This window comes from Phoxinus phoxinus (assembly GCF_949152265.1).
Source record: "Phoxinus phoxinus genome assembly, chromosome: 15".
Lineage (NCBI taxonomy): Eukaryota > Metazoa > Chordata > Actinopteri > Cypriniformes > Leuciscidae > Phoxinus > Phoxinus phoxinus.
Window position 1 is genome coordinate 10,054,358 of NC_136890.1, and position 24,730 is coordinate 10,079,087.

The window sequence follows — 24,730 nt, forward strand, 5'->3', positions numbered from 1 at the left end:
TTAAAAAATAACATTTACTTGCAGATAAAATCATATTACTAAAAGTCATTTAAAAGAGTAAACTTTCATGACTATGTTTCTCAATACACTTATGTGCACTTTTAAAATGTGCACTTTGTAATAATTATTTAAAGTACATTTTAAATTAAGTTTTAATAATCTTTTTTCATGCATTATATAAGTGCAATTATTTTGACATGTTTATACTAACATACTAAAGCAGATGTTAAGTAGCCCACTTTATTATGAATTTAACTGTGATGTGTTATTCAATATTACATTTAAAGTTAAAGTAGTTAAAGAAAAATGCTTTTTTTGTGCCACATTATTGCAACCATACATATACAATGTCATACCATTTTACATCAAATTTATGTATCTCGAGAAAACAAGCAGACAAAAAATAAGATTCATAGACAAGGACAAGTGAAGAAATTATGCTTTATCCAGCATTGCTTTATTTATTGTACAAATACTATTAGTGGTGTTTTTGTTCTCCACAGTTATCATTTGTACATCAAAAACAAGTTACCAAACTATACAAAAAAAAACTTTCCCTAAAGTGGGATCAATACCAGCAAAATCTCTTCAGCTGTAATGACAAATCAATGCTTCATAAAAACATGGATAAAAAACGTGGTTATGGTACATTATTAAAAAAGCTCAACACATAACACACTGCATGTGCACTGATATATAAACTGTACAAATGTCGATAAATTACCACAGATTTGTGAGTCTTGTAAAAAAGAAAGAGGTAATTACTCTTCAATAATCAATAATCATTTAGCTATAATCATATTGTGTTTGATCTTCACACTGACGATTCCTGATTTTGACCACGACAATGCCTTCCTGAAAACCGCAAACACAGTTTAGGTTGAGTTCAAGTGCAAAGTGATTTACATAAGGATAAATATTGTGCTATGATGATAAACGTAAAAATCCACTTTATTTAAATGTGCCATTCTATACACATAGTTATTCTACCTGAAATGTTGGTGTCAAAGTTATCTTACATGTCTACAGAAAAGTACATCAGCATCATCTCAACAAACATTTACTAGAAATGTAAAACTATGTTGTAGTTGCTCCCTATTATATAGCGCTCTGAGTGTGAAGATGAGAGTTTGCATATGAACAGAATATGGCGCTAAACAGTTTGATTTTGGTTATTTTCCTAACAGTACCAAGGACCCCCAAAAAATAACAAAGAAGTTTAAAAATCCAAACCACTGCATGATCCACATGCTTGGAAAGAATATTATTTTCAGTGCAATAATATACTGACAATATGAGGGGAATGTGGGAGAGACTTCTCTTGATGTCAACCTGAAGCTTTGGTTTCCCACTCCTACAAACACAAACACAAATAAGTTAAGGGTCATAGCAGTGTTATTTTACTATTATGTGTATACAATAATAGTTGTTATAAATATTTTGAATTAGCTTTTATTTTTTATTTGTAGTAATATTCATTTTAGTTTAATATTTAGTAATTTTGTTGTGTTGTGCTTTTGTCAGTGTTCTTTTTGCGCTGTCAAATGGATTAATCATTGCATCTAACAAAAGTTTGTAAATATATAATGTTTGTGTGTGTGTGTGTGTGTGTGTGTGTGTGTGTATACTCTGTGTGTGTGTGTATATATACATACCATATACATACCATACATACACACACAGTAAATATATATATATATATATATATATATATATATATATATTTTTTTTTAGATGCGATTGATCTTGATAGATCAATTTGACAGACATTTTTAAATATTAATGTTTAGGTTTCATTTTTTTCAATTTCAGTTTTAGTCGTTATTAATTTCAAGTTAGTAATTTTACTTGCCAAGCTAACAATTTAGTTTGAATTCATCTAATATTTAAATTTTACTTTACTTCAATTAACAAAAAATTGTTATTGATAACAATAAAAACCTCCTTTCCTAAAGGAGAATTATGTGTTGGTCTTGATCGTGTAATTTATGACTCTTCTGTGGAACACAAAATATGTTTAGCAGAATGTTTTTGTCCATATAATGAAGGTCAAAAGTCTTTCAAGCGAGAGGCTGGTGTTAGCTGTCAGTTCATCTACTGAGTCATGGGGAAATCCAATACAATCAACAAATGCATGTGGGAGGCTGTGCAGTGTCCTCATGCTGAATCCTACCTTCCTCCTCTGGAAGACCCTGCCATGCTCGATAAACAAGGCAGACGGAGCTTTCTTTAGGGTGCTTTTTGCTGAGGCAGTTCTCCTCAAGAGTGGGGTCAGAAAGCCCCCCTTTGAGAGAAATAGAAAAACAGAGGAGAGTGTTCAAGACATTTCCTTTTATAGGGTGAAATGGTCAAACATCCTAAATGACTCAAACAAGAGTCACAGCTCCTAAAAACATTTAAAAGTCAGCAGACTCCTCCACTGAGGAACCACTCATCATAGTTTGATAAAGTAGGGTGTAATGGTCGGTTAAAACAGCTCTTATCTGAGCGTTATTCTCTGCTCCTCAGGGAGGAAGTGGCTCCCAATACAACCCACTGTAATTACTGGACTCACAACAGCAGCGACAACTGACAGAGAACCAAACAAGACAGGAACAAAAATTACATAAAAAAACACCTGAAAATGGCCCAAAAATCGTACAAATCCAAATTAACTTCTTGCAAAGTGTTGCAGTAACACAATCCAAAAAACAGGTGGCAGTGTAAGCACTTCAACTTCAGCAGTTCAGTCATCTAGCCAGACCCAATGCCACTTTAAAAGGCTCCTATCAGACCTTACAAATAATACTATGGTATTATCATGTTTTCTGGGCATGTACTAAGATTACTGTGTTTTTCCTGACATTACTATGGTGCAAAAGGGCACTGTGGCAGCACTCTCGATACAGTGATGTCGTCAGATGCCAATGCCATCACACAAGGATATAGTTACGGTAACTAAAACAAAACCTTTTTTTGTTACTTGAAATAAAATAAACGTTAATGGGAATAAAATAAATATTTAAAAAAGTTTCTCATTTCTAATTTTCATCTAGTTTAACTATAACTGTGCAAAAATAACTAAAAGTAAAACCAAAATAAAAATGAATAAAATCTACATTATGTCTACAATCTAAAAATGACAAAAACAAAATTGCTTACATTTTAAGTAAAATAAAAATGGAACATTTAAAAATCAAAACTAATTCAAAATGATAATAATAATAACTATAATAGTATCTCAGTGGTTCAAAAATAACAAAATAATATGTTTTTGATATATTGAATTGACATGGTAAGAATAACAAGGTACTGTACTATCATGGTATATGTAAAAACAAAACAAACAAAAAAACACGGTATTACTGTGGTACAGTTTTTTACTGTAATTTTTGTAAGTATAGTAACACCATGGATTTCCTTAAAATGTCTTGGAATACCAAAAACCATGATGCATGAATATGCATCCAGTACCGTGATATAATATCAAAGTCCCATGGTATTATAATCTGATATCATCACTGTTCCATGTTATTGCTACAGGGCTTTTATTGTAAGGGACAGTTGTTACCTGTGCTCGTTCAGTGCAGAAAGCAAGGGACCGTCTGAAGGAATTCCGTTTAGCTGGCTTCGCCCCCACGCTCACGAGGTTGATCTCTGACCCTGTTCGTAACTGCACACGACTCTTTCCTGTCAAGTCCAGCTTCTGCACACCCCTCTCACTCTCAAACACTTTTGTACCTAAAACAAACACACAGGGGATTGGTAAGCTTTTGTAATGTTTTGAAAGAAGTCTCTTATGCATATCAACCCTGCAATTATTTAACAGAAATACTGTGAAAGATTATGACAATTTAAAATAACTATTTTCTATTTTAATACATTTTAAAATGTTATTTATTTATTTATGTGAAAGGTGATTCTCTGCAGAATTTTTTTTTTGTTATGCTGGTTGAAAGTCTCCTCATATCCTGATAATCACTATGTTGAGCGGTCTAAATGTATTTTTATAAATGTATGTCGTCTGTGGAAGGCGTAGGACCATTGAATGTTCGTTCAATCGTTGCGTTCGGTCCGAAGGGTCCTATAGCATGTGTTCCCTGTCGGTCAATGTACAAAACTTGCTGCATCTAATTCCATTTAAAAAAAATTGTTTACGTTTGGTATTGTAGTACTGTTACTAACTGTACTGTAAAGTTTTCTCACCGGTGAATAACACATAATGTATTGCAGTAACGTTGTCTCCGGTCTTCTGGGCTGTGCAGCGCTCATGCTTTCAGGAGGCTTGGCTTTGGACGAAGATTTGCAGGGAGGGTGAGACGTACGCTTTTAGTGCTATCAGGCTAAAGTTAGCATTTTCCCAGATGTCCTACTGCACCTTTAAAACTCACCTTTGATCACCAAAATTACATATTTAAAAGTAATTTCCTTCATTTTTTTTGTCATACCTTAAAATAGCTTGAATGTAACTCTTCACCCTTGCCTCATTTAGTATATGCGGTTCTATAAATATGCAAATGAGCCCCTTCTCCACTCACTCACACCAGCTTAGAGATCCACTAGTTGACGATCACACGGTGATGTGATTGGTTACAAGGTAGTTTGTGACGTCAGAAACACCAGCGATTTCTTTGGCTCGAAATGGAACTGCAGTGAACCAGTCTCTCGACACTGTGTCACCGTTAGGTGGCGCTATGGGGTTATCCCTCCTTCTTCTAATCTACTGAAGCTTTATGAAATGTTTATAAAATTAACTTATTGGTCTGGCCCTGCCTATCAGCTGTGAGCACTCCTAGGAACGACCCTATTGGCTGTTGTTCTGTAGCTATCGTAAGAGCTGGTTTAAATGCCCGAATGAACGCCAATCAAATGAACAAACTATGTGTACATTCCTGAATTGAGTGCGGCTATCTCCCCTCTACATGAGTGGAGTGCGCGACTGTATCCCCTCCCTGTTTTAAGCAAACCTCATGCCCTTCTACATGGCCGATTCGTGCTGGGCACTCTGGTCAGTTGTGTGATTAAATGTCTCCTCACTCATATCGTGATGTTGTCTTGCATGAGGATTATATCTACAACGCGAACTGACTTTGTGGGTGTTGTCAAACAGGTCATGTGACTATTATGACAGTTGTTTACGCCCCTGCTAGTGGTGTTCAACTATGTTTGTTGTTACAGGCGCACACACTGCTGCCTTCTGCGCAAGTATCTGTGTGCATTCATGCTGTAAAAGCACAGACATGGAATCTGTCATCATTATGGTTTCTCCCACACAAGTAATAACCTTTGCGGAAAACCTATGCCAGGTGGGCTATGAGGCACCTTGCATGTTGCTATGGCCTATATGGTGTTATAACCTGGATGTCCCTTGCAATGCATGTATTGTCCGTAATGGCATCAGTTCTTCTGCTGCCTTCGGATTTCATCTGCATGGTATTACCACGCTTGTATTATGTTCATGACAGCACCGGCATCGCCGCTACAGAGGACATCAGTACTAGGCGTTGGCACGACCTCAGCCATTATCCCCTCTGCGATGTGTTTGCAGTGGCCCATGCTTGAGCAACTTGCTCTTATAGCCGCTATGCTGCTGAGCTTATACAGTAGGTCTCCATTGTATGGAGTTCTTTTAGCTTTCAGCGGCTTGGCTTGCTGCCGATCTGGACCTTCGCTATCATCACGGCGGGATTTTATAGGTCCCTACAGCGCCCTAGCGTAACCTCTGTTCCCTGAGAGGAGGGAACGAGACACTGCGTACGCTGCCGTGTTACATCTCTCAGAGTCTTTGTCGGCTGTGCACTGCTTCAGTCCAAGATTCTGAGGCAATGGCAACGCCCTATAGTGCTGTGCAAGTGAGTCCGTCTCTATTTTGCGCGCTTGAGCGAATTCTCGCCCGTGAGATTTCATAAGGCTTCAATAGATTCGACCTAACGGTGACGCAGTGTCTCGGTCCCTCCTCTCAGGGAACCGAGGTTACGTTAGGTAACCGGAGATGTTTTAAGGAGAAAATACTCAGCAATGGTGTTGACTTATGAATTTGCACATGGTTTGTCTTACATTGTCTTACATAAAACAAGCACTATTTACTTAAAATGAGGAAACAAATTAGTAAAACAGGCTGACGTTTCTAGTAAGTCGTGGGAACAAATTGTTCATTTGTGGCCATGCCATGATATACATATTTTTTTGTCATTTGTGGGGTTTCGAAAAACTAACTAATAATATGAATTACATGAACAATTTCAATGAAGGGCTTGAAATTAAATATGAGAGATGTGATGTGTAAAAAAAATTAACATCAATTTAATTGTGAGCAGAATATTTATATTGTGTGTAATTTCCAATTAAACTGTTATTTTGTGCGATTCCACCACAGAATTTAAAACACTATACATCATTTGAGATGTGGTGGAAATTAGACTTTATAACCTTCATAAAAAATATTTTATTGAATTTTCCTCTGAAACATGTCAACTGCTGAGCAGTGTTAGTAGGCAAACCATTTGAGTATGAAAAGCATTTTAAGAGTTTATTTTCTAAAAGGTACTGTATGATTACTCTTCGTCTTGTAGATGTTTATTCACTTTTCTACTTTTTACCTTGTCTTATACTCCCTGAGTACAGCATGTCATGGAAAGTTGGGTTCAAAAAGAAAACATGATATTCTCATGGTTTTGACAGAAGAATCTTAAAGGATGTGTGTGTGCACGCGCATGCCACAATGCTACAACCCTGCACTGTGACCAAAACCACAAGGGAGAAAAAAGCCAGCCGCCACTGATCCCTACCAAAATGGGAGCACAAGAGTGTTGCCTTCCTCTGCTGAGACAGTCCAGAAACACAGAGTCTAAACCTCACCTCACATGCCCTATAGTACACACTATAAAACACATGCTCACACACTGACGTATTCTAAACACAGCTTTAACACTGCCATTCAAAACTGAATGTGTAAGTAAAAGTGCTTTTTTTTAAATGAATACTTTCTTGTGACAAGGATGTATTAAATTGATCAAAAGTGACATTTATAATGTTACAAAAGATTTATATTTAAAATAAATGTTGTTCATTTGAACTTTCTACTCGTCAAAGAATCCTGAAAAAAAGTATCATGGTTGAGAAAAACAGCACTGTAAATAAGTCCATAATCATGATCTAATAAATCAAAGTCAATATAAACACCAGTTAATGCCCATTTGCACAAGAAAAGATCCGAGCATCTAAACATTCCTTAAGAATGTAATGTTAAAGTGATTTATACAGGTCACACTGGCCTTAAGCAAATAAAACATTTGAAAAGCACAACATTATGCCCTGGGATGTTATACATATCCATAAACCATGAGGATGGAAAGTTGAGCTTTGAGCTTTCAGCCACCATAAAATTATTTAGTACTGTTCAAATTAAAAGCAGATGCCTCTGAATTGTGAAGTATTTGCCGTTGACGAGGGAGTGATGGGCTAGGGCAGGAGGGCTGTATACATGTCTTAATCATATGTTTTGTGCACAAGTGGGCCAGTTCTATAGGCGATACAGGCGGTCGTCTAGGGCCTGTTTATAGACCATCTCACGGGCACGTTTATGAACCATCTCACAGGCCCTAGACGACCGCCTGTATCGCAAATGGATTGGAAGTTATGATCTACATTTGTAGATCTTAACTTCCAATCCATTTGCATCTCTCATTTTATTAACCAAATGCATTAATGTATGCTTAAAGATTTTTATGAGAGAAAAATGACCTGGAAAGACTAATTATATGTGACGATGCTGATCTGCTTAAACAAATGAGGTTAGAGTGAAAAAAATTCCCATGAATGTAAAAGCAGTTTTTAAAATGACTTTTACAACAATTCGGTGACAGATGAGAGGGACCAGGCAATGAGAGTAGAAAATGGGATAAAATGAATGAGAACTATACATGTACATTATATTTTAATCGTAATGCGTTTATTTTCTTAAAAGTGCAACTCAGGAGGATTAGGGACTGGAGTAATATGACTGACTCACTGTGGTTGCTGAAGATTTCATTATTGCTGTAGTTGGCAGAATCCTTGGATGACACCAATTCTCCATTTCCACTAGTGTAGGGTTTCTGAAACTGACAAATGGATGGAACAGATGAATAGGTTAGTTTGTCAGAGTAGCATTGAACAAGCAACGACTGTCCATGAATTTTAAAAAAAGGCAACATCAAATCAAAATATAACCTATTTACTATCGTAGTGCACATTGTGAATAATTATGCAATAACGCATGCTATTTAAAATGTTTGTCTTTGTAATCTTTAATCAAAATGTGATAACTTGCTCTGAAATCATTTTCCTTTTTATGGCTGATGTCACCAAGCTCTCTAATTTTTCAATCCCACACACACATGGTATTGGGCCGATAAACGGCAGATATTAAAATTCTATACTGTAGAAATAAATAATATTAACAATAGAAAAATTAAACCGAAACTACAAGTGAATTTAATGCTTCACAAGATTATAAATAACAGTATGAAAAATGGATTTTCATTTTGAAATTTTCTTAACATTACATTTAACAGTGTTATTGAATTATTCATGTTATTAGTTTTCAAATAATAACTTTAAATGATTGTTAGATGATATGTAATCTTAATGTAAAAATGTGGAGAAAATGAGCATCACAATTAAATATAGAGTATCAGCTGATATACAGTATATCCAATAATGACTGATGCTGATAAAGTAAAAAATATGTAATATCGGATGCTAATGAACACGGTACCAATTGTGCTTTAACACATACAGTATCATTCACAAGTTTGGGATCAGTACTAATTTTTTATGTTTTTGAACAAAGTCTCTTATGCTCACCAAGGCAACATTTATTTAATCAATATACAGTAAAAACAAAAATATTGTGGAATATAATTCCAAATTAAAATGAAAATAACTCTTTTCTGTTTTAATATATTGTAAGTAATTTATTCCTGATGGCAAAGCTGTATTTTCAGCAGCCATTACTCCAGTGTTAATGAAATCCTTCAAAAATCCATCTAATATGCTGATTTGGTGCTCAAGAATTTTTAAATTTTTATTAATGTTCAAAACATAAGCTTTATAGTATTTTGTGGAAACCATGATCCATTATTTTATCAATTGAAAGCATTGTTTTTTTTTTTCAAAATTAAAATTTTGACTTCTGAATGGTAGTGTACAACCAATTTTATTTTGTTTATTTAAAAAAAAAAAAAAGCCTAACCACATAGCATACCGTAATTAGTGATATGCAACTAAACTGCAAACAAAACTGACCAGCTTGCTCAAATCAGAGATATGTTTTTTTTTTTTTTACTCTGGTTATATAGGTCACATGCACTTCATTCTTTAACGGCCTTTTTAATACCCCCCTGCTGGACCGTACCATGTGCTCCAGTATGGATGAGTTTGAATAGATGGGCTGAGAGTGGATTCCACCACACAGCTGCTGAAAGGGGTCGTCCATGTACATGTTTGAGGTGGGGAACTTGCGGCTTTTCAGACCACTGAGGAAACAGAAGAATGGAAAGAGGATGCGGAAAGAATGTGAGTACTTTCGTGTGTGTGTGTGTGTACCTCAGTGATTCATGCTTGGTTCATATGGAATGCTGGCAGCAGACAGACAGCATGTGAGTATGTGTGTACCTCAGTGACTTGTGGCTGGTGTGTTGATATGGAGAACCAGCTACAGTGGAACTCCCATCCTGCAGGAGCTGAACCCACTGCTCTTTATCATCTGCACAATTTGCCTGCACATTCATACACATAGAATAACATCTACAGTAATTCATAACACAGTGATAACAGTTTAAAACAACAAGAAATCAAAATAGACCATGCATGGGCCCTATTTTAAGGATCTAAGGGCATGGTCTAAAGCGCACAGCACAAGTGCACTTAGGTCGTGTCCGAATCCACTTTTGCTAGTTTAACGACGGGAAATATGGTCGGCGCACCCGGCGCATGGTCTAAAAGGGTTGTCCCTATTCTCTTAATGAGTAATGGGTGTGTTTTGGGCGTAATGTGCAATAAAACAATCAGAGTCTCATCTCCCATTCCTTTTAAAAGTGGTTTCAGTATTTACATGGCGGAATTTGCAAGCGGAAAAACTTAACTCTTCTCTAGTGAGGGAACAGATCTGCTCGTGCACGAGGTTAAAGCATGTGAGCAGTCCATCTACAGGCCGCTCTTTAAATAACAAAAAAATATTATATTTCAGTTGCCTCAAAATAGCAACGTGCCAACAATGCGCCTGAACACACCTCGTTTTCAGACCAGCACGTCCATGGGCGCACAAATGGGCGCAAATGCTTTTTCTATTTAAACAGCGTTGGCGCAGGACGTGAAAATGATAATGATAAATGATAAAATGATTCAACCTGTGTCGGGCTGAAACTAGCAAAAAACACTTGCGCTTGGTGCTGCATTGCGCCGGGTGTATGATAGGGCCCCATATTTACTTTGCCCAAATATCCCTGAACTTTATAAGTAGGCCTACTATTGCAGCTCTATTGTACAGCGATGGTATCAGATGTTGATACTGTGGTAATTTTATATATACCAAGGTACATGCACAAAACAACAACAATAAAAGCACTATGGTACTTTTTGGTATTGTTTAAAATCATGGCATGTGTAAAAATAACATGGCATTACCATGATACTATGCCCTAAATATCTATTTTACACTTTATTTTAAGGTGTCCGTGTTACAGTGTAATTATGCATTTAAGTACTGTGTAATAGTAATTAACTACATGTACTTACTATAGGGTTAGGATTGGGGTTTGGTTTGGTTTAGGGTTAGTTGCATGTAATTATGCATAATTTATAGTTATTACTACACTAACTACATGTAACAGTGTAACAAGGTAACTGTAAAATAAAGTGTTACCATATCTACTATAAATGACTGGAATAAAAATCAATTAAAGAAATTACTAAATAGTAATATTTAAAAAATTTTAAACATTTTTGTACCTCTAGTACAGCCACCTGGTCTCCGTGCTGTGCGATAGTAATGCGGTAAGCATGTGCTGTATCCGGGCCGGGACGGACCTCACTCCCTCTGAGCTGAACCGTGTACTGAGGGGTCTCTTCTGACGCCTCATCTCGAAACATCTTCAGAACCCCGTCCTCCACGCGACACCACAGACTCTGCCACTGACAGTTCATCAGCACGTTCAGGAAGGCCGCTGAGGACAGTGGATAAAGAGTTAATACACGTTACAAGTGTCTAATAATAATTTGTGTTCATGGTATATTTGTGTGTAGCTCATTACATTTCAAATTGTGACCCTGGTTGCCTGCTGTTCTTAAAGTTGGCGTGTTTAATTTGACCAATGTTTAAAAACTTTATACTATTTCAGCTGAAAAGCAGAGACAACTATTAGTAAGCCACTCTCTTACAAAAAAGAGGGTTATTAGTGTGATATTTGTAAACTTCTTTTAAACTGAATTATAACTATAAAATAGTATGGTTGGCTTGTTTAGAGTATCCTATACTTTTTCACACATAATGGCTTATTTGAGGTAGTACTCCAGCACATGTTTGACATACTACCTTATAAACTTACATGTTAAAATTTAGAGTAACCAGTCAGCTCTGGGGTGGAATAGTTTAGAGTAAATAGTACAGTACATGGGTGGAACTGAATCTGATCTTCACAGTGCTCTCAACACACACAGAAACAGATAAACATTTGGCTGATTTAAGTTATTCTTCCAAGATATCAAGAGTATTGTAAAATACTTCATAATGGCTTCTATTATAAACCGTTATCAGAATAAATAATTGTAAATCTCATCATAAAACATCAGGTCAAATAGCAAAAAGAGACAGTCTCTTTATGTAATACATAAATCATAGATGTACTGTAAATCCACTGGTAGTGTACATACTGTAGAGTTACTGCAAGTCTAATTAAAATACAGTTAAATGCATATTTGTTGATGTATAAAAATGAACAGCTAAATAGAAACTAAGCAGTATACTTAAAATGCAAAAACAATATAGAATTTGTAAACTAAAAATAATATGTTAAGTTCATGTAAAGTGGTTGACCAATATGCTGAAGTATATATCTAGTAAACTATTAGTAGTTCACAGTATAGTTGCCACACACAAGACAAATACATTTGTAAACTAGTTGTTGGAGTTGTAGGGTTGGGAATTGGTCGGGAGTCAGATATTTGTTACAAAAGAAAAAAATGGATTACTGTGTGTGCATTTTAATGTGATTTTAAACCATGCAAGCACAAGACGACGCGAAAAGAGAACCGTTTTCTTAGCCTACTTTTAAATTGTCGCTGCAAGTAGATTTTTTTTTCTGCAGGTCCATAATAAATAAAAGACACATAATTAATTTGTTTGTTATCTCAATATTTTATATATATATATATATATATCATTTTTTTTACCTTATTGGATTTAAAACAATCAATAAGAATTGTTTAAGCCTCTTGTTTAATTGTTTAAGCCTACACATTGGCTCAACCAGTGATGTATGTTTGTGGTGGTTCTGTCTGTTTCCCAACCAATTGCAGATGGGGGAGTGATCAGAAGAACAAGCTTGAAAACAATTCAAACAATTTTTGTCATTCTGTTTGCTAGGGGTGCAGAAATTACACACTTTACCATAAAATAAACGCAGAGTCTATAATCAAAGTATGCTTGTACAAACACAAATAAACAAATAAACTTGTATGAAAGTTTCCCTTTCAAGTTGTTTGTGGAGACACGTGAAGTCGACATCTACACGTCTCTAATCAGGGAGCGCACGTTTCCAATAACAAAACATTAAAACATTACTCAGTGAGTGGTAAGTCTTAGCCACTTCTAAGTTTCAACTAAACTTTTGATCTTCCCCAAAATCGAAATCGAGCTTATATTTTTAAATAAAATAAATAGCTTTTCCTGTTTCAAATACACGCTCTGCTTACATAAATGCTGAGCCACTATCAGAAAGTTCACCCAAATATTTAAAACCAAACTTCTGAGTTCACTGCTGTGGTTGTCACCCCAATGTCAAAGGTGACAATAAAATCTCACAGGAATCCATCCACAGACAATGACACAGTGTGGAAAACACCCAGCCTGTGTCCTGTACGGCACGCAGTGAATTTAGCCCTAATGAATAACACCAAAACGAGTGAACAATGGCACAGTTGTGCTAATAGAAGGGCTAGCTCAGATGCAACGTATGCAGACCTTCTCCGCATAATGGGTATAAAGCATATGTTATTGGTAGACTTCTTTAATTAGAAACAGCATTAGGTTACGGAATGACAACAAAGAACCGTGGGAAATGCAGACATTAAACACTGAAGTCAAAACCGACCCTATTTACATTCTTACATGATAATGGTTTAGTTTTCAAAAACGTGCACTTTGAAACCTGTTTCAAAGTTTGTGTTCTCAGGCCACCAAAACGGCGTTGTCGTGTAAATGAACGGCAATAACCCATTTAAAGTTACTTACCGGTACTTAAACTGGACAATGACTTTCTTCTAGAGCTGCTGTACAGCCAAAACAAATCTTTGTTGCATTATTTTCCTATTATCACTGTAAAGCTGATTTGAAACAATCTGTATTGTAAAAAGAGCTATATTAATAAAGGTGATTTGACTTGTCTTAAAATTTTATCTTGGTGAATGGTGAATGATTGATCGGTGCACTTTATTCAAAACTAAAAAAAAGTTGCATAATTTTTCATCAAAATGTAATACATCGCAACCTTGGTAGGCTGGCATGCATAAAGTCGTGATGTAAAGGAAGTAGCGAAGATCTTTTCTTCCGCAATGCAAAGTAAATCCGAATGAAACGGTTGTTGAATGAATGGGCAATCAAAATGTAATAACTGGACCCCCCTCTGAAACAACTTTCCTTTATGGCTGACATCGCCAAGCCAAAGATTGTTTATTTACCAAGACAGTCCACTCATATTACTATGAATTAAAGAAATTGCAACACGCAATGTGGTGGAATAAGTCTTGCCTTCTAAATATAACAGCCAATCGCCAATTGGTAATCTCATTGCATCACAGCAGCGGCCGTTAGAAGCTCTGCTACCACAGAAGTCAATGTCCTGAGACAACGCATTGGCTGAAATTACCTGAAATGAGCACTTTTTAAAGCTATTTAAGCATAAGAAACATATCATATATCATTTCTGATTTGAAATATGATATTTAATTGTTAGTTCGGCAAGCTGTTTTTGAGATCTCAGTATGTCTCCATTTAAGCAGATAGGAGTTGGTTTTGCACGGCCGGAAAAGCTGCCGGGAAGTGTTGCAAATATGATCGCCGAGTGATGTTCCTTGATAGGGACTTTCAAGGGCTGAGAGTGGGACCTTCTTTTGAATAAGAAATTACTTCTCGAGTATTAAAAAAAAGTATGTTCTATATCCACCTTTTTCCTGACAAGCCTACTGCGATTCCATTTGAATTATGGGAGGAACTTCGGGTTAGGGGAACTTCCACTCAAAAAGACTGAAACAAATAATTTCAAATAATAAGGTTATGCTACAAATAATCCTTATCAGACAGTTTGACTGAATGAGCTGTCAATGAATATTTTATTTTCAGACGTCAGAAAAATGTAACGCTTGGTATTTTAATGTGATATGGTATCACAAGAATATCTGTGGCAAGAGCTCTTTTCAGTCTCTGTTGCATTCTTTTCCTCATGATTCTTATCTTTTTTTAATTTGCATTCCGCTGAATAAAGACAACAAACACTGCGCATTTGTGGTCTGCTCTCCTGTTTTACTGTACGAAATATCCCATGTACAAATGATTTACTTGAATGCACTAACAATCTCTCGTTTTCCCCCCAAATCCTCACATCTCTTTCCAGGTTTGTTTTCACATGAATGCTTTGAAATATAATTGTCTTTTCAGTTCTAATCCCTATTAGCAGTGTGTACTGGAACGCTTCTAAAGTAGGTAAATAGAATATTTGTTACCTGTCAAAATGACGGAAAGCACTTAATATTATCACTCAATGCTAAAGTTAATGAACATTTTTGATTAAAGGCAATGTATGTTACATAATATAGACAAATATTACTAATATTTAACCCGTCCGTAATATTGCTGCAGAAAGAATCAAGCTTTTAGGGTTATTCATGGTCTGTTGTAGTAATTTGTACATTCTTTTACACTTTAAATTTTCCTTTTAATGTTCGATGGTTGAAGGGTGAGAACAATAATGACACTTCATTCTTCCCAGTTTTAAACAAAAAAGCTTATTATTGCGTTCAAAGAGCGAGCCTTTCACTGATTGCTTACAGTTTAATGGAAGTTACTCCCATCATTCACGTAGGAAAAAGGACATAGGAAAAAGGTGGATAGTATGTAGTATGTAGCATGAATGCATTGTCATTGTCATTTGGCACTGCCGTTCACAAATCTAATTCCCGTAGCTTCATGGGATATTAAAGTGTCCATTGGATGCACACATCTTGCCAGAAGTAGTAGATCATCCAGGTATTTTTCGCCTACTGTGTTTATGAATACTGTGAATTCAAACATATTTCTCATCTCACATACTGTTTTTCACCTACTATATATTAGGGAAGTGTGTGATTTCGAATGCAGAGAAGCTCTCTTATTTTTAAACCCTTCCCCTCCAAACACTTGGTTCCATTATGGTACGAAACCTTTTCATCATCCAACTAACACTGTGTGTCCAAATTCAAGTGTGTCTGCTCACCTCTGTCTTTGTCCTTAATCTCCACACTGCTAATTGCAGACGGAAGACTTGAGATTTTCTCTTCATCCGAGTCTGTATGGAGGACAGTACTTGACTACAGCGAGAAAGAGAGATTGTAAGAACTCGCTAATTGACATAAGCAAGTACAAAATATTCTCCAACACAGGTACGGTAAGTCAGTCCTTTATCTACAAATTGGCTTAAGATGGAACACAAGACTTTGCTAATCAGTTTAGTTCATGGCTCAAGCCAGCAGAAAATTCATGAAAGAGACTCTGGAATGAACTTAAGGGAAAGGTCTCCAGATGAATAACCTCCAAGCTAATTCAGTAACATCTCTTTCAGAGAAATGAAGTTATCTCTCGCTGTGTCCATCACATTGATAATGTTGTTAACATAGAGAGCAGGAACTGGCATGGTGTCAGTGAGTATGTGTGATTTACCCTGCAAGAGTCCAGCCTCTCGCTCCTCAGGATGGATGAGGAGCTTCGGGATTCAGGCTCGTAATAAGAGGAGCCGCTCACTTCCTCTATAATCTACAAGTGAGACAAACAGAGTTAGTTAAAGTTACAGTTTAAAGTTGGCATGAAATGAAAACACCCTATGTATTTTCAAAATGTATCTTATTGTGAACAATTCATCTGTGGATGTATAATTTGAAAAAAAAAACTTTTGACCTCATAATGTTTAATCAAAACATCATAACTGAACCTTCCGATGAAATGACAGACATCTCTCTGGTGATGTAAGCAGGATCTGCAATCACTTCGTTTGCTTAAACCCCGCCCTCACATTCATCTACCTTCACTTTTGAATGCACCGGACACTTTATTAGGTACTGTATACCTTGCTAGTACCGGGTTGGACCCCCTTTTGCCTTCAGAACTGCCTTAATTTTTCGTGGCATATATTCAACAAGGTGCTGGATATATTCCTCAGAGATTTTGGTCCATATTGGGATGACAGCATCACGCAGTTACTGTAGATTTGACGGCTGCACATTCATGACGTGAATCTCCTGTTCCACCACATACCAAAGGGGCTCTATTGGATTAAGATCTGGTGACTGTGTAGGCCATTTAAGTATAGTGAATAACATTTATCTACCGCTTTTCTCTGCACTCAAAGCACTTTACATGGAAGGGTGGAATCTCCTCAACCACCACCAATGTGCAGCATACACCTGGACGATGCGATGGCGGCCATAACAGCACCAGAACTTCCACCACACACCAGCTTATTGGTGGAGAGGAGACAGACTGAACTCATTGTCATGTTCAAGAAACTAGTTTTAGATGATTTGAGCTTTGTGACATGGCACGTTATTCTGCTGGAAGTAGCCATTAGAAGATAGCTACACTGGTTATCAAGGGATGGACATGGTCAGCAACAATCCTAAGGTAGGCTGTGGGATTTAAAACTGGTACTAAAGGGGCGCAAAGTTTTCCAAGGAAATATCCCCCACACCATTACACCACCAGCCTAAACCATTAATACAAGGCAGAATTAGACCATGCTTTCAAATTGTTTAGGCCAAATTCTTACCCTACCATCTGAATGTTAAAGCAGAAATTGAGACTCATCAGACCAGGTGACGTTTTTCCAATCTTCTATTGTCCAATTTTGGTGAGCCTCTGCTAATTGTAGACACTGTTTCCTGTTCTTAGCTGACAGGAGTGTGTGTCTTCTGCTGCTGTAGCCAGTCTGCTTCAAGTTTCGACATGTTGTGTGTTCAGAGATGCTCTTCTGCAGACCTCAGTTGTAAGGAGTGGCTATTTGAGTTACTGTTGCCTATAAGCTCAAACCAGTCTGGCCATTCTCCTCTGACCTCTGGCATCAACAAGGCCTTTTCACACAAAGAACTGCCACCCACTGATAAATATATTTTATCTTTTCGGACCATTCTCTGTAAACCCTAGAGATGGTTGTTTGTGAAAATCGCAGTAGATCAGCAGTTTCTGAAATACTCAGACCAGCCCGTCTGCCACCAACAACCATGCCACATTTAAAGTTACTTAAATCACCTTTCTTCCCCATTCTAATGCTCAGTTTTGAACTTCATCAGATCATCGTGACCATATCTACATACCTAAATGCATTGAGTTGCTGCCATGTGATTGGCTGATTAGATATTTGCATTTATAAGCAGTTGAACGATACCTAATAAAGTGTCCGGTGAGTGTACGTCACAATATGAAGGAAAAAGTCTGTCACTACTTCGGTTTCATTGCAACTTTAAGTTGAAAGAAAGTTTAAACTTGGTTTAGACTTGGTCAGACCTTCCTCCACTCTTCGGCCTGCGTGCTGCTCTGGAAGCCCAAGATGACTGTGTCGGCACTGGCCACCACCTTCAGCTCGTGCTGCATCTTCTTGCTGTGTTTAGGTTTGTTGACCACGTAGCAACCCGTGAGGTTTAGCTCCAGCAGAGGGTGTAAGTCTTTAGCACACTTAAAACACTGCCAGAGAAAAATGTATGTATTACATACTGAACAGTTACTAACAACATTCAGTTCTTTGTAAAGATATAAAAAATGAATGCAATGTTAATGACACTTAACTGCATGTAATTTACAATTAAATGAAAATGTATTGTAGATGCAATTAGTTGTAACTCTAAAAGGCTTATTTGACCCACTTAACTAAGATTTACATAATGTACTTATGACTTATGTATTTATGTACTGACAAGCATTAATGTTAAACTACAAATACGCACTACACTTCAGAATATCTGACAGATGGATTCGACTAACTCGGGTTAGGTTAGTAACTTTTTCCAGTGCAGATCCGTGAACACTCTAATGGCTAATATTGCCTACAACCCATTGCGCATTGGATGAGGAATCGAAAACTACAAACACGAGTAAAAAGTGTTAAAGAACTACATACATGGAGGATGTGCGAGTCCAGCGGTTATGTAGAGGGTGAGATAAAGGGGTTTGAGTGATTATGATCAGTATCTAACCTGACGTAAAATGTATTTATTCAATGTTGTCCACATTATATTTCATCTGCAGCAGCATTGTGAACTTTGGTAAAGACACGTATAGCCATTAACTTTTAAATGCATCATTATATTCAAATTGCAAACACATGAGGAGAGTCTCCCCATGAAAGATCAACGTGCTACAACATTTCTCTCCAAAATGGTAGGAAATTAAATTAGATTGAATGGAGGATTTTAACTGTGACAAGATGATTGGAAGGGCGCACGTAACTAAGCCACAGAGCTGTCCATTAAAAATGACGAAGTAGGATGCACCAAAGCTTGCCAACTCTTTTGCTTCACACTCAAAAGTATTAACATTTTTTTTAACAAAAAGAGTACATACTTTTGGGGCATAGTATAAGTAGGTGAATTGGGACGCAGCATATAACTAATGAAGAGGGAGTCAAAATAAAAGTCTGGGATGGCGTCAAAATAAAAGTTCCACTTTCAACACATCAGCCAAACAGAAAAACTTATTGGCCGATGCCAATACTTAAATAATCCAAATATCGGCAAATATATCAGCCATGGCGATATATCGGTCAACCACTAGTAATTTGTGGGTGGGAGGGACATGTCGATATTGTCCCCACCACTTTTCAAAACATCAGTTGACTAGCAGAATATTAATTTCATTCGTTAAATAAGTGGCGTTAAACAAGTCTCTCATCAACTTGCACTAGCCATTTGCATTAAATTCAAGGCACTGATGTTTACCTACAGAACAACCACTGGCTCTGCACCCCTATAACTAAACTTCGGACTTGTTTGGCCTCAGAAGCGTGCATTCTGCAAGTTCTGCATCACTTTCACGGACCTTTACCTTGACTGTTCCCTGCTGGTAGAATAAATGTCCTAACACCACCCGTTTTCAATAAACTGCTTAATACTTGACCCATTAATACCAACTCTTTGTTTGTACTGTGCTAGACTAACTGGGACTTGAAAATGCACTTGTTGCTTCTATTGTTCTCTTAATTTGCAAGTCACTTCGGATAAAATGTAATTGTAAATGTATAAAATAATAACAGCAACATTACAGTATAATACAGCAATTGCCTTTTAATGTGAAAATATTTTTTACTTATTCTAAATCAGGGATAGGCAACTTCGGTCCTTGAGGGCCACTGTCCTGCAAAGTTGAGCTCCAACCCTAATCAAACACACCTGATCCATCTAAACAATGTCTTCAGGATTACTAGAAAGCTACAGGCAGGTGAGATTTTTTTATCAGGGTTGGATTTAAAGTCTGCATGACAGTGGCCCTTCCAGGACTGAAGCGCCCATCCCTGTCCTTAAATTAATAATTTATGTATCTTGAAAATATTTCTGTAAAATAACTAATACTAGTCTGAAAATGTGCAGGTTCCTTTGATTGAAAGTATGTATTCTGTACTTATACATTTAGTTAATTTAACAGAAATTGTCTGTAAATGTAGCTATTTTTTATTTTTTTTATTTTTTTATTTAACTTTTATTTATCCAGGTAAACTGTTTGAGAACATCTTCTCATTTACAAACATGACCTGGCCAAGAGGCTACAGGAATAAATAGAAACATACTGTACATAATCATTCACATAACACATAGAACAGGCAATAAAAAAAATCTAAATAAAATAAAAGTAGACAGCAAAGAGAGAGAGAGAGAGAGAGAGAGAGAGAGAGAGAGAGAGAGAGAGAGAGAGAGAGAGAGAGAGAGAAATAAAGAAAGAATATAGTGCTTAAGTATGTGTGTATAAATATGGTTCAGTATTATCAGCAGGAACAAGAGTCAACTATGTTGTTTTGGAGGTTCTGCTTAAAGGTGGAGATTGGGATCAGAGACGTAAGTTTCAGAGTATTTTGTAGTATGTTGTTGCATTACGTCCAAAGGTAGTAGAAATAGGAGGGGTACTAAATTTAATAAGATTACTTGATCTTGATCTTTACATATTTCTAAATACTTAATTTAGAGATTGGTCAAATAAGTTGAGATTGGATCTATAAAAAATAAAGATTAAACTTAGTTATTGTACACAGAAAAACTATTTTAAAAGAAAATGACTGTAGATAGAAAAAACATTATTATAAAATAACTTTATAAAACCATAAATGTACAGTTTGACCTGAAAGTAAGTTGTTTTCTATGTAATTTGACATTATTTATCAGTTTTTCCACGGTTTAATAAGCATTTATCAACAGTGATACTGTATGATGTAATTTCATTAATTTTGACCGCAAAATCTATTCTGTATTTTTACAGTTTTTGCATGCAGTTTAGTGAAATGGCTGTAATTTCACTAAATCCATTTGGAAACTTTGCTGCCAGACTTTTTACAGTTCTTATTTTTTACAGTGTGGATTAAAAATATGGATTTCTTGACTTTAATCGATTCTCATTTTGAAGAACCGTTAACGGTTCTTAAATCAAAATAATCAATCTTTCAGTCTCTGCTGTTTTTAGTTGATGAATGAACAAAGCTTTGTAGCGTACCTCCAATAAATTGCAAAAAGCTTTGTGCTTTGTTACTTCTGATATGAAACAAAGTCACAGCTTTCAAATTCTGTCAATTTAATTTATAAATTCAAACAATAAATACCGTTTTGTAGCTCTTTAATGTGGCGCGACAGATCACTCTAGCGCCTGCAGTTCAAGTGAAGTGGCAGCGCGAAGCTCACGTGAACTGACCATCTCTTTCACATTACTACTAGTTACAGCATGAAATAAACAAGAATGAACATCAGAAGGTATGTTGAAAGATACAGTACAACTTACCAAAATCCGTATATATAGTCAGATGTCATTGCTCAATCAGTGTTTTAACCGGCGAAACGTCAATAATTGCTTAAGGCTTGAAAACAATTAATGTTAATTTGTAATGTTATATTTACCTAAAAAAAGCCATTCAAAACTCATTAGTCAGCTGAAGAAATTATCTCAATATTAACTATATAGCATGTTCATTGTATTTTTTACTAAACCTGTTCTTTGATATCTAATGTATTTTTGAATAAATCCATCATTTTTTTATGACAGCCACCATTTAAATGTTTCTATTTTAAAAAGTATAAAATTATAAAACATAATTAAAGGTAGGGTAGGTCAGAATTGTCGAAAAAAAACTTTTATTCAAATTTGTTTAAACTGTCTTTATATATAATTAAAATGTAAGTACTCTGATAAAAAGAGTATAAAAATCGAGTGACTCTAGACCGTTTAATCTTCATTAAACACAGCTCATTAATTCCATTCACTCCCACCTAAAAACGGGTGCGCGACTGCGCGCACGTGGGCAGAGCCAGTAATAACGGCGGTAGTCATGGCGACGTCGAGTGACAGTCGCGCAAGCCAATCCTGTGATTCGTCCCGAATGGAAATAATGAGCTGTGCTTAATGAAGATTAAACGGTCTAGAGTCACTCGATTTTTATACTCTTTTTATCAGAGTACTTACATTTTAATTATGCATTGATATATATAGAAAGTTTAATCAAATTTGGTAAAAAGTTTTTATATAAATCCTACCTACCCTACCTTTAAGTCATTAAAAATGTAATGTTGTTATTATCAAAAATGTCCTTATGTCCAATTGGCACATTAATTAGTAAGTAGCCTAAAATCAGTTAATTTAAACCTTGGGAGATGCTTGCGTTAACAAAATAGCAAAGCAGTTTGGAATAGAGGCATATTTAAAAAAATATGAAACCTGACTGAGTCTCTTACCAGTAGTGAGTCGTGCTTAATAATGAAGAGCTGGCGGGTCCACTGACCCAACCACTTCTTCCTCCAAAGGTATCCGCAAATGCGTGACTCTGGCACGGGTCTTAAGCAGGGCTGAGAGGAGCTCCACTGGATGTAGTGAGCTCTGTCCTTCACAAACTCGTCCTCCTCTTCACCGTACGACTCGTAGTGACTGCTGTCTGAGTCCACTTTATCTGAGGCAAAGATGGGGATTTTAGCATAACAAAGTTTTTAATCTCACACCTGTCAGTTTTTTCATTAAACTGTTGTCTCTTGTACCATGTAAGAAAGTAAGTCATGCAGGTTTGTACTGACATGAAGGTAAGTAAATGACAACTATCACTTTAAAAATTAACCGCTATAGCATTATAAAATGCTTTAAAATTGTGATATTCATTGTAATATTCAGCTATTTGTCTTATAGTAGTCGGCTACACTGACCTGTAGTCTGACTGGCCGGGACAAACGGTTCTGCCTCCTCGTAACAGTCATCCTCCTCTAAACACGGGGGGTGTTGGGGAACAGCAGAGCTCATAGACTGAAGACACAAACACACAAAGAAACGCACATAAGATATATTTTCAATGTTCAACAACTCATTAAATATCTAATCAGCCAGTCACATGGCAGCTCAATGCATTTAGGCATGTAGACATGGTCAGGACGATCTCCTAAAGTTCAAAATGAGCATCTGAATGGGGTATAAATATAATTTAAGTGACTTTGATTGTGGTATGGTTCTCGGATGCCAGACGGGCTGGTCTGAGTATTTACCAGTAGACTGGTAGGGTTAGGGTTAGAATACATTGACAAGTTTCAAATTTACTTATAGTCAGTTGAATGACTGTTAGGGGACCATCACAATAAAGCAGATATTAAGCAAACAGTCTACTAATCTAATATGAGTTAGTTGACAATAGGTGCAACGTTACTTAAAGTCAACAGAATGTTCAAAAGAGACCATTAAAATAAATGTTACTAACTATATATATATATATATATATATATATATATATATATATATATACACACACAAAGCCACAGTGAAGACCACACAACCAAAATCTGGACTCTGATCATCACGACTCACATGAGCTGCTCACGGCAACCACAAAGCTATAAATGACAACAACACAGCTGGCCAGAGTGATCACCTGAATGTGCACATGAGAGGCACTGTATCTGAGGTTTCCAGAGAGAAAAACAAAATTGAGCTGAAACATATGGAGCTTAAATCCCAGAATTTAAGTACAGCTCTGCATTTAAAGGAAGAGAAAGAGAGAGAGACTACGTTTTTAGTTGTACTAAGGGTCAGTCAGTCCACAGTTTTTATGAGAGCATGGTGCAGACTGTTCTAGAGGAGTGCAGCTGAAGGACAATGGCTGTGGTCTGCAATGGGGTCAGTAATTTGTAGCCGGACAGTGAGGGCAAATCAGTGGCACTGAAACAAAGCCTTCTGGAAGTTGAAAACAAAAAGGCAAAAGTAGACAGCAGAATTTGTAAGGTCTTAAGTTCTGTACTCTTCAAGTTGACGTAATTCCCATGTGCCTTTACTTTATATTTTTCAAGATTCAATAAGAGTTTTCCTAGGATGTGAATTAAGAAAATAACAAAAAAGAAAAATGAAGTGTACTTACAATATAAGCATTTTTAAAACACAATTTTAAAATGGCTTGTATCGTTTGTAACCTACAGAAAATTAACATCAACAAAACTAAACCGGACTGACTTGAAGCAAGTGGGTTCATTTACCCTTTTATATCCCATCTTCATTTTTGTGTCTGTATGTTGGAATGTGGATGTGTGACTCAAGAATTTCAGAATGTTAATTACAAGTGTTTCTTCTGTTTTATCTCTTGCATATTTTCATTCTTTCTGTTTACCCCCTCGCGTTCTTGGGAGTTTGAGAGCACAGCGTGTACAGCTCTGGGGATCAGATACATATCTGTGAATGAAAGATGAAAGGGGTTTTTGTGTGTTCACGTGTATGTGAGAGAACAGGAGATAGAGGCCCAGTAAGAAATATAGATGTTCAATTGGAAAACAAGTAAAAAGTGCCAAAAGCAAATGGATCAACAACGCTAAGAACCAAGTACGTAACTAATTTTGACTTTAAAGAGTGAGTAAACCACTATTCCCTGAAAATCCATCATTGCAGATTATGTGCGAATGTTTGTAGTAGAAAAAAACACACACAAAAAACCCGTTGTTGCACTTTTATGATGGGTAGCGGAGGCAGAATAGGTCCTGAATACTCACTAAGCCTGTAAACATTTACTGCACATTCCATGTTTACCTCATTTAATTTGAA

The 24,730-nt window shown here is 36.4% G+C and overlaps 1 protein-coding gene across 3 annotated transcripts in view; it reads right to left on the reverse strand.

Annotated features, from left to right (window-relative positions):
* Window positions 1–423: 423 nt before the first annotated feature.
* LOC307011710 (actin filament-associated protein 1-like 2) overlaps window positions 424–24,730 on the reverse strand; it is a 61,329-nt gene continuing 37,022 nt past the window's right edge. For 2 of the 3 annotated variants that reach the window (XM_079637692.1, XM_079637693.1), the window contains 12 exons: window positions 22,861–22,957; window positions 22,402–22,613; window positions 17,987–18,163; window positions 16,151–16,243; window positions 15,708–15,801; window positions 10,972–11,186; window positions 9,637–9,740; window positions 9,377–9,497; window positions 7,991–8,081; window positions 3,551–3,720; window positions 2,174–2,284; window positions 424–1,354 (listed from right to left, as the gene is read on the reverse strand). In XM_079637692.1, the coding sequence (XP_079493818.1) occupies window positions 1,328–1,354; window positions 2,174–2,284; window positions 3,551–3,720; window positions 7,991–8,081; window positions 9,377–9,497; window positions 9,637–9,740; window positions 10,972–11,186; window positions 15,708–15,801; window positions 16,151–16,243; window positions 17,987–18,163; window positions 22,402–22,613; window positions 22,861–22,957 (1,512 nt within the window). In that variant the 3' untranslated portion in view covers window positions 424–1,327. The remainder of the gene's footprint in view (window positions 1,355–2,173; window positions 2,285–3,550; window positions 3,721–7,990; window positions 8,082–9,376; window positions 9,498–9,636; window positions 9,741–10,971; window positions 11,187–15,707; window positions 15,802–16,150; window positions 16,244–17,986; window positions 18,164–22,401; window positions 22,614–22,860; window positions 22,958–24,730) is intronic. The other variant, XM_079637691.1, reaches the window with a different exon arrangement.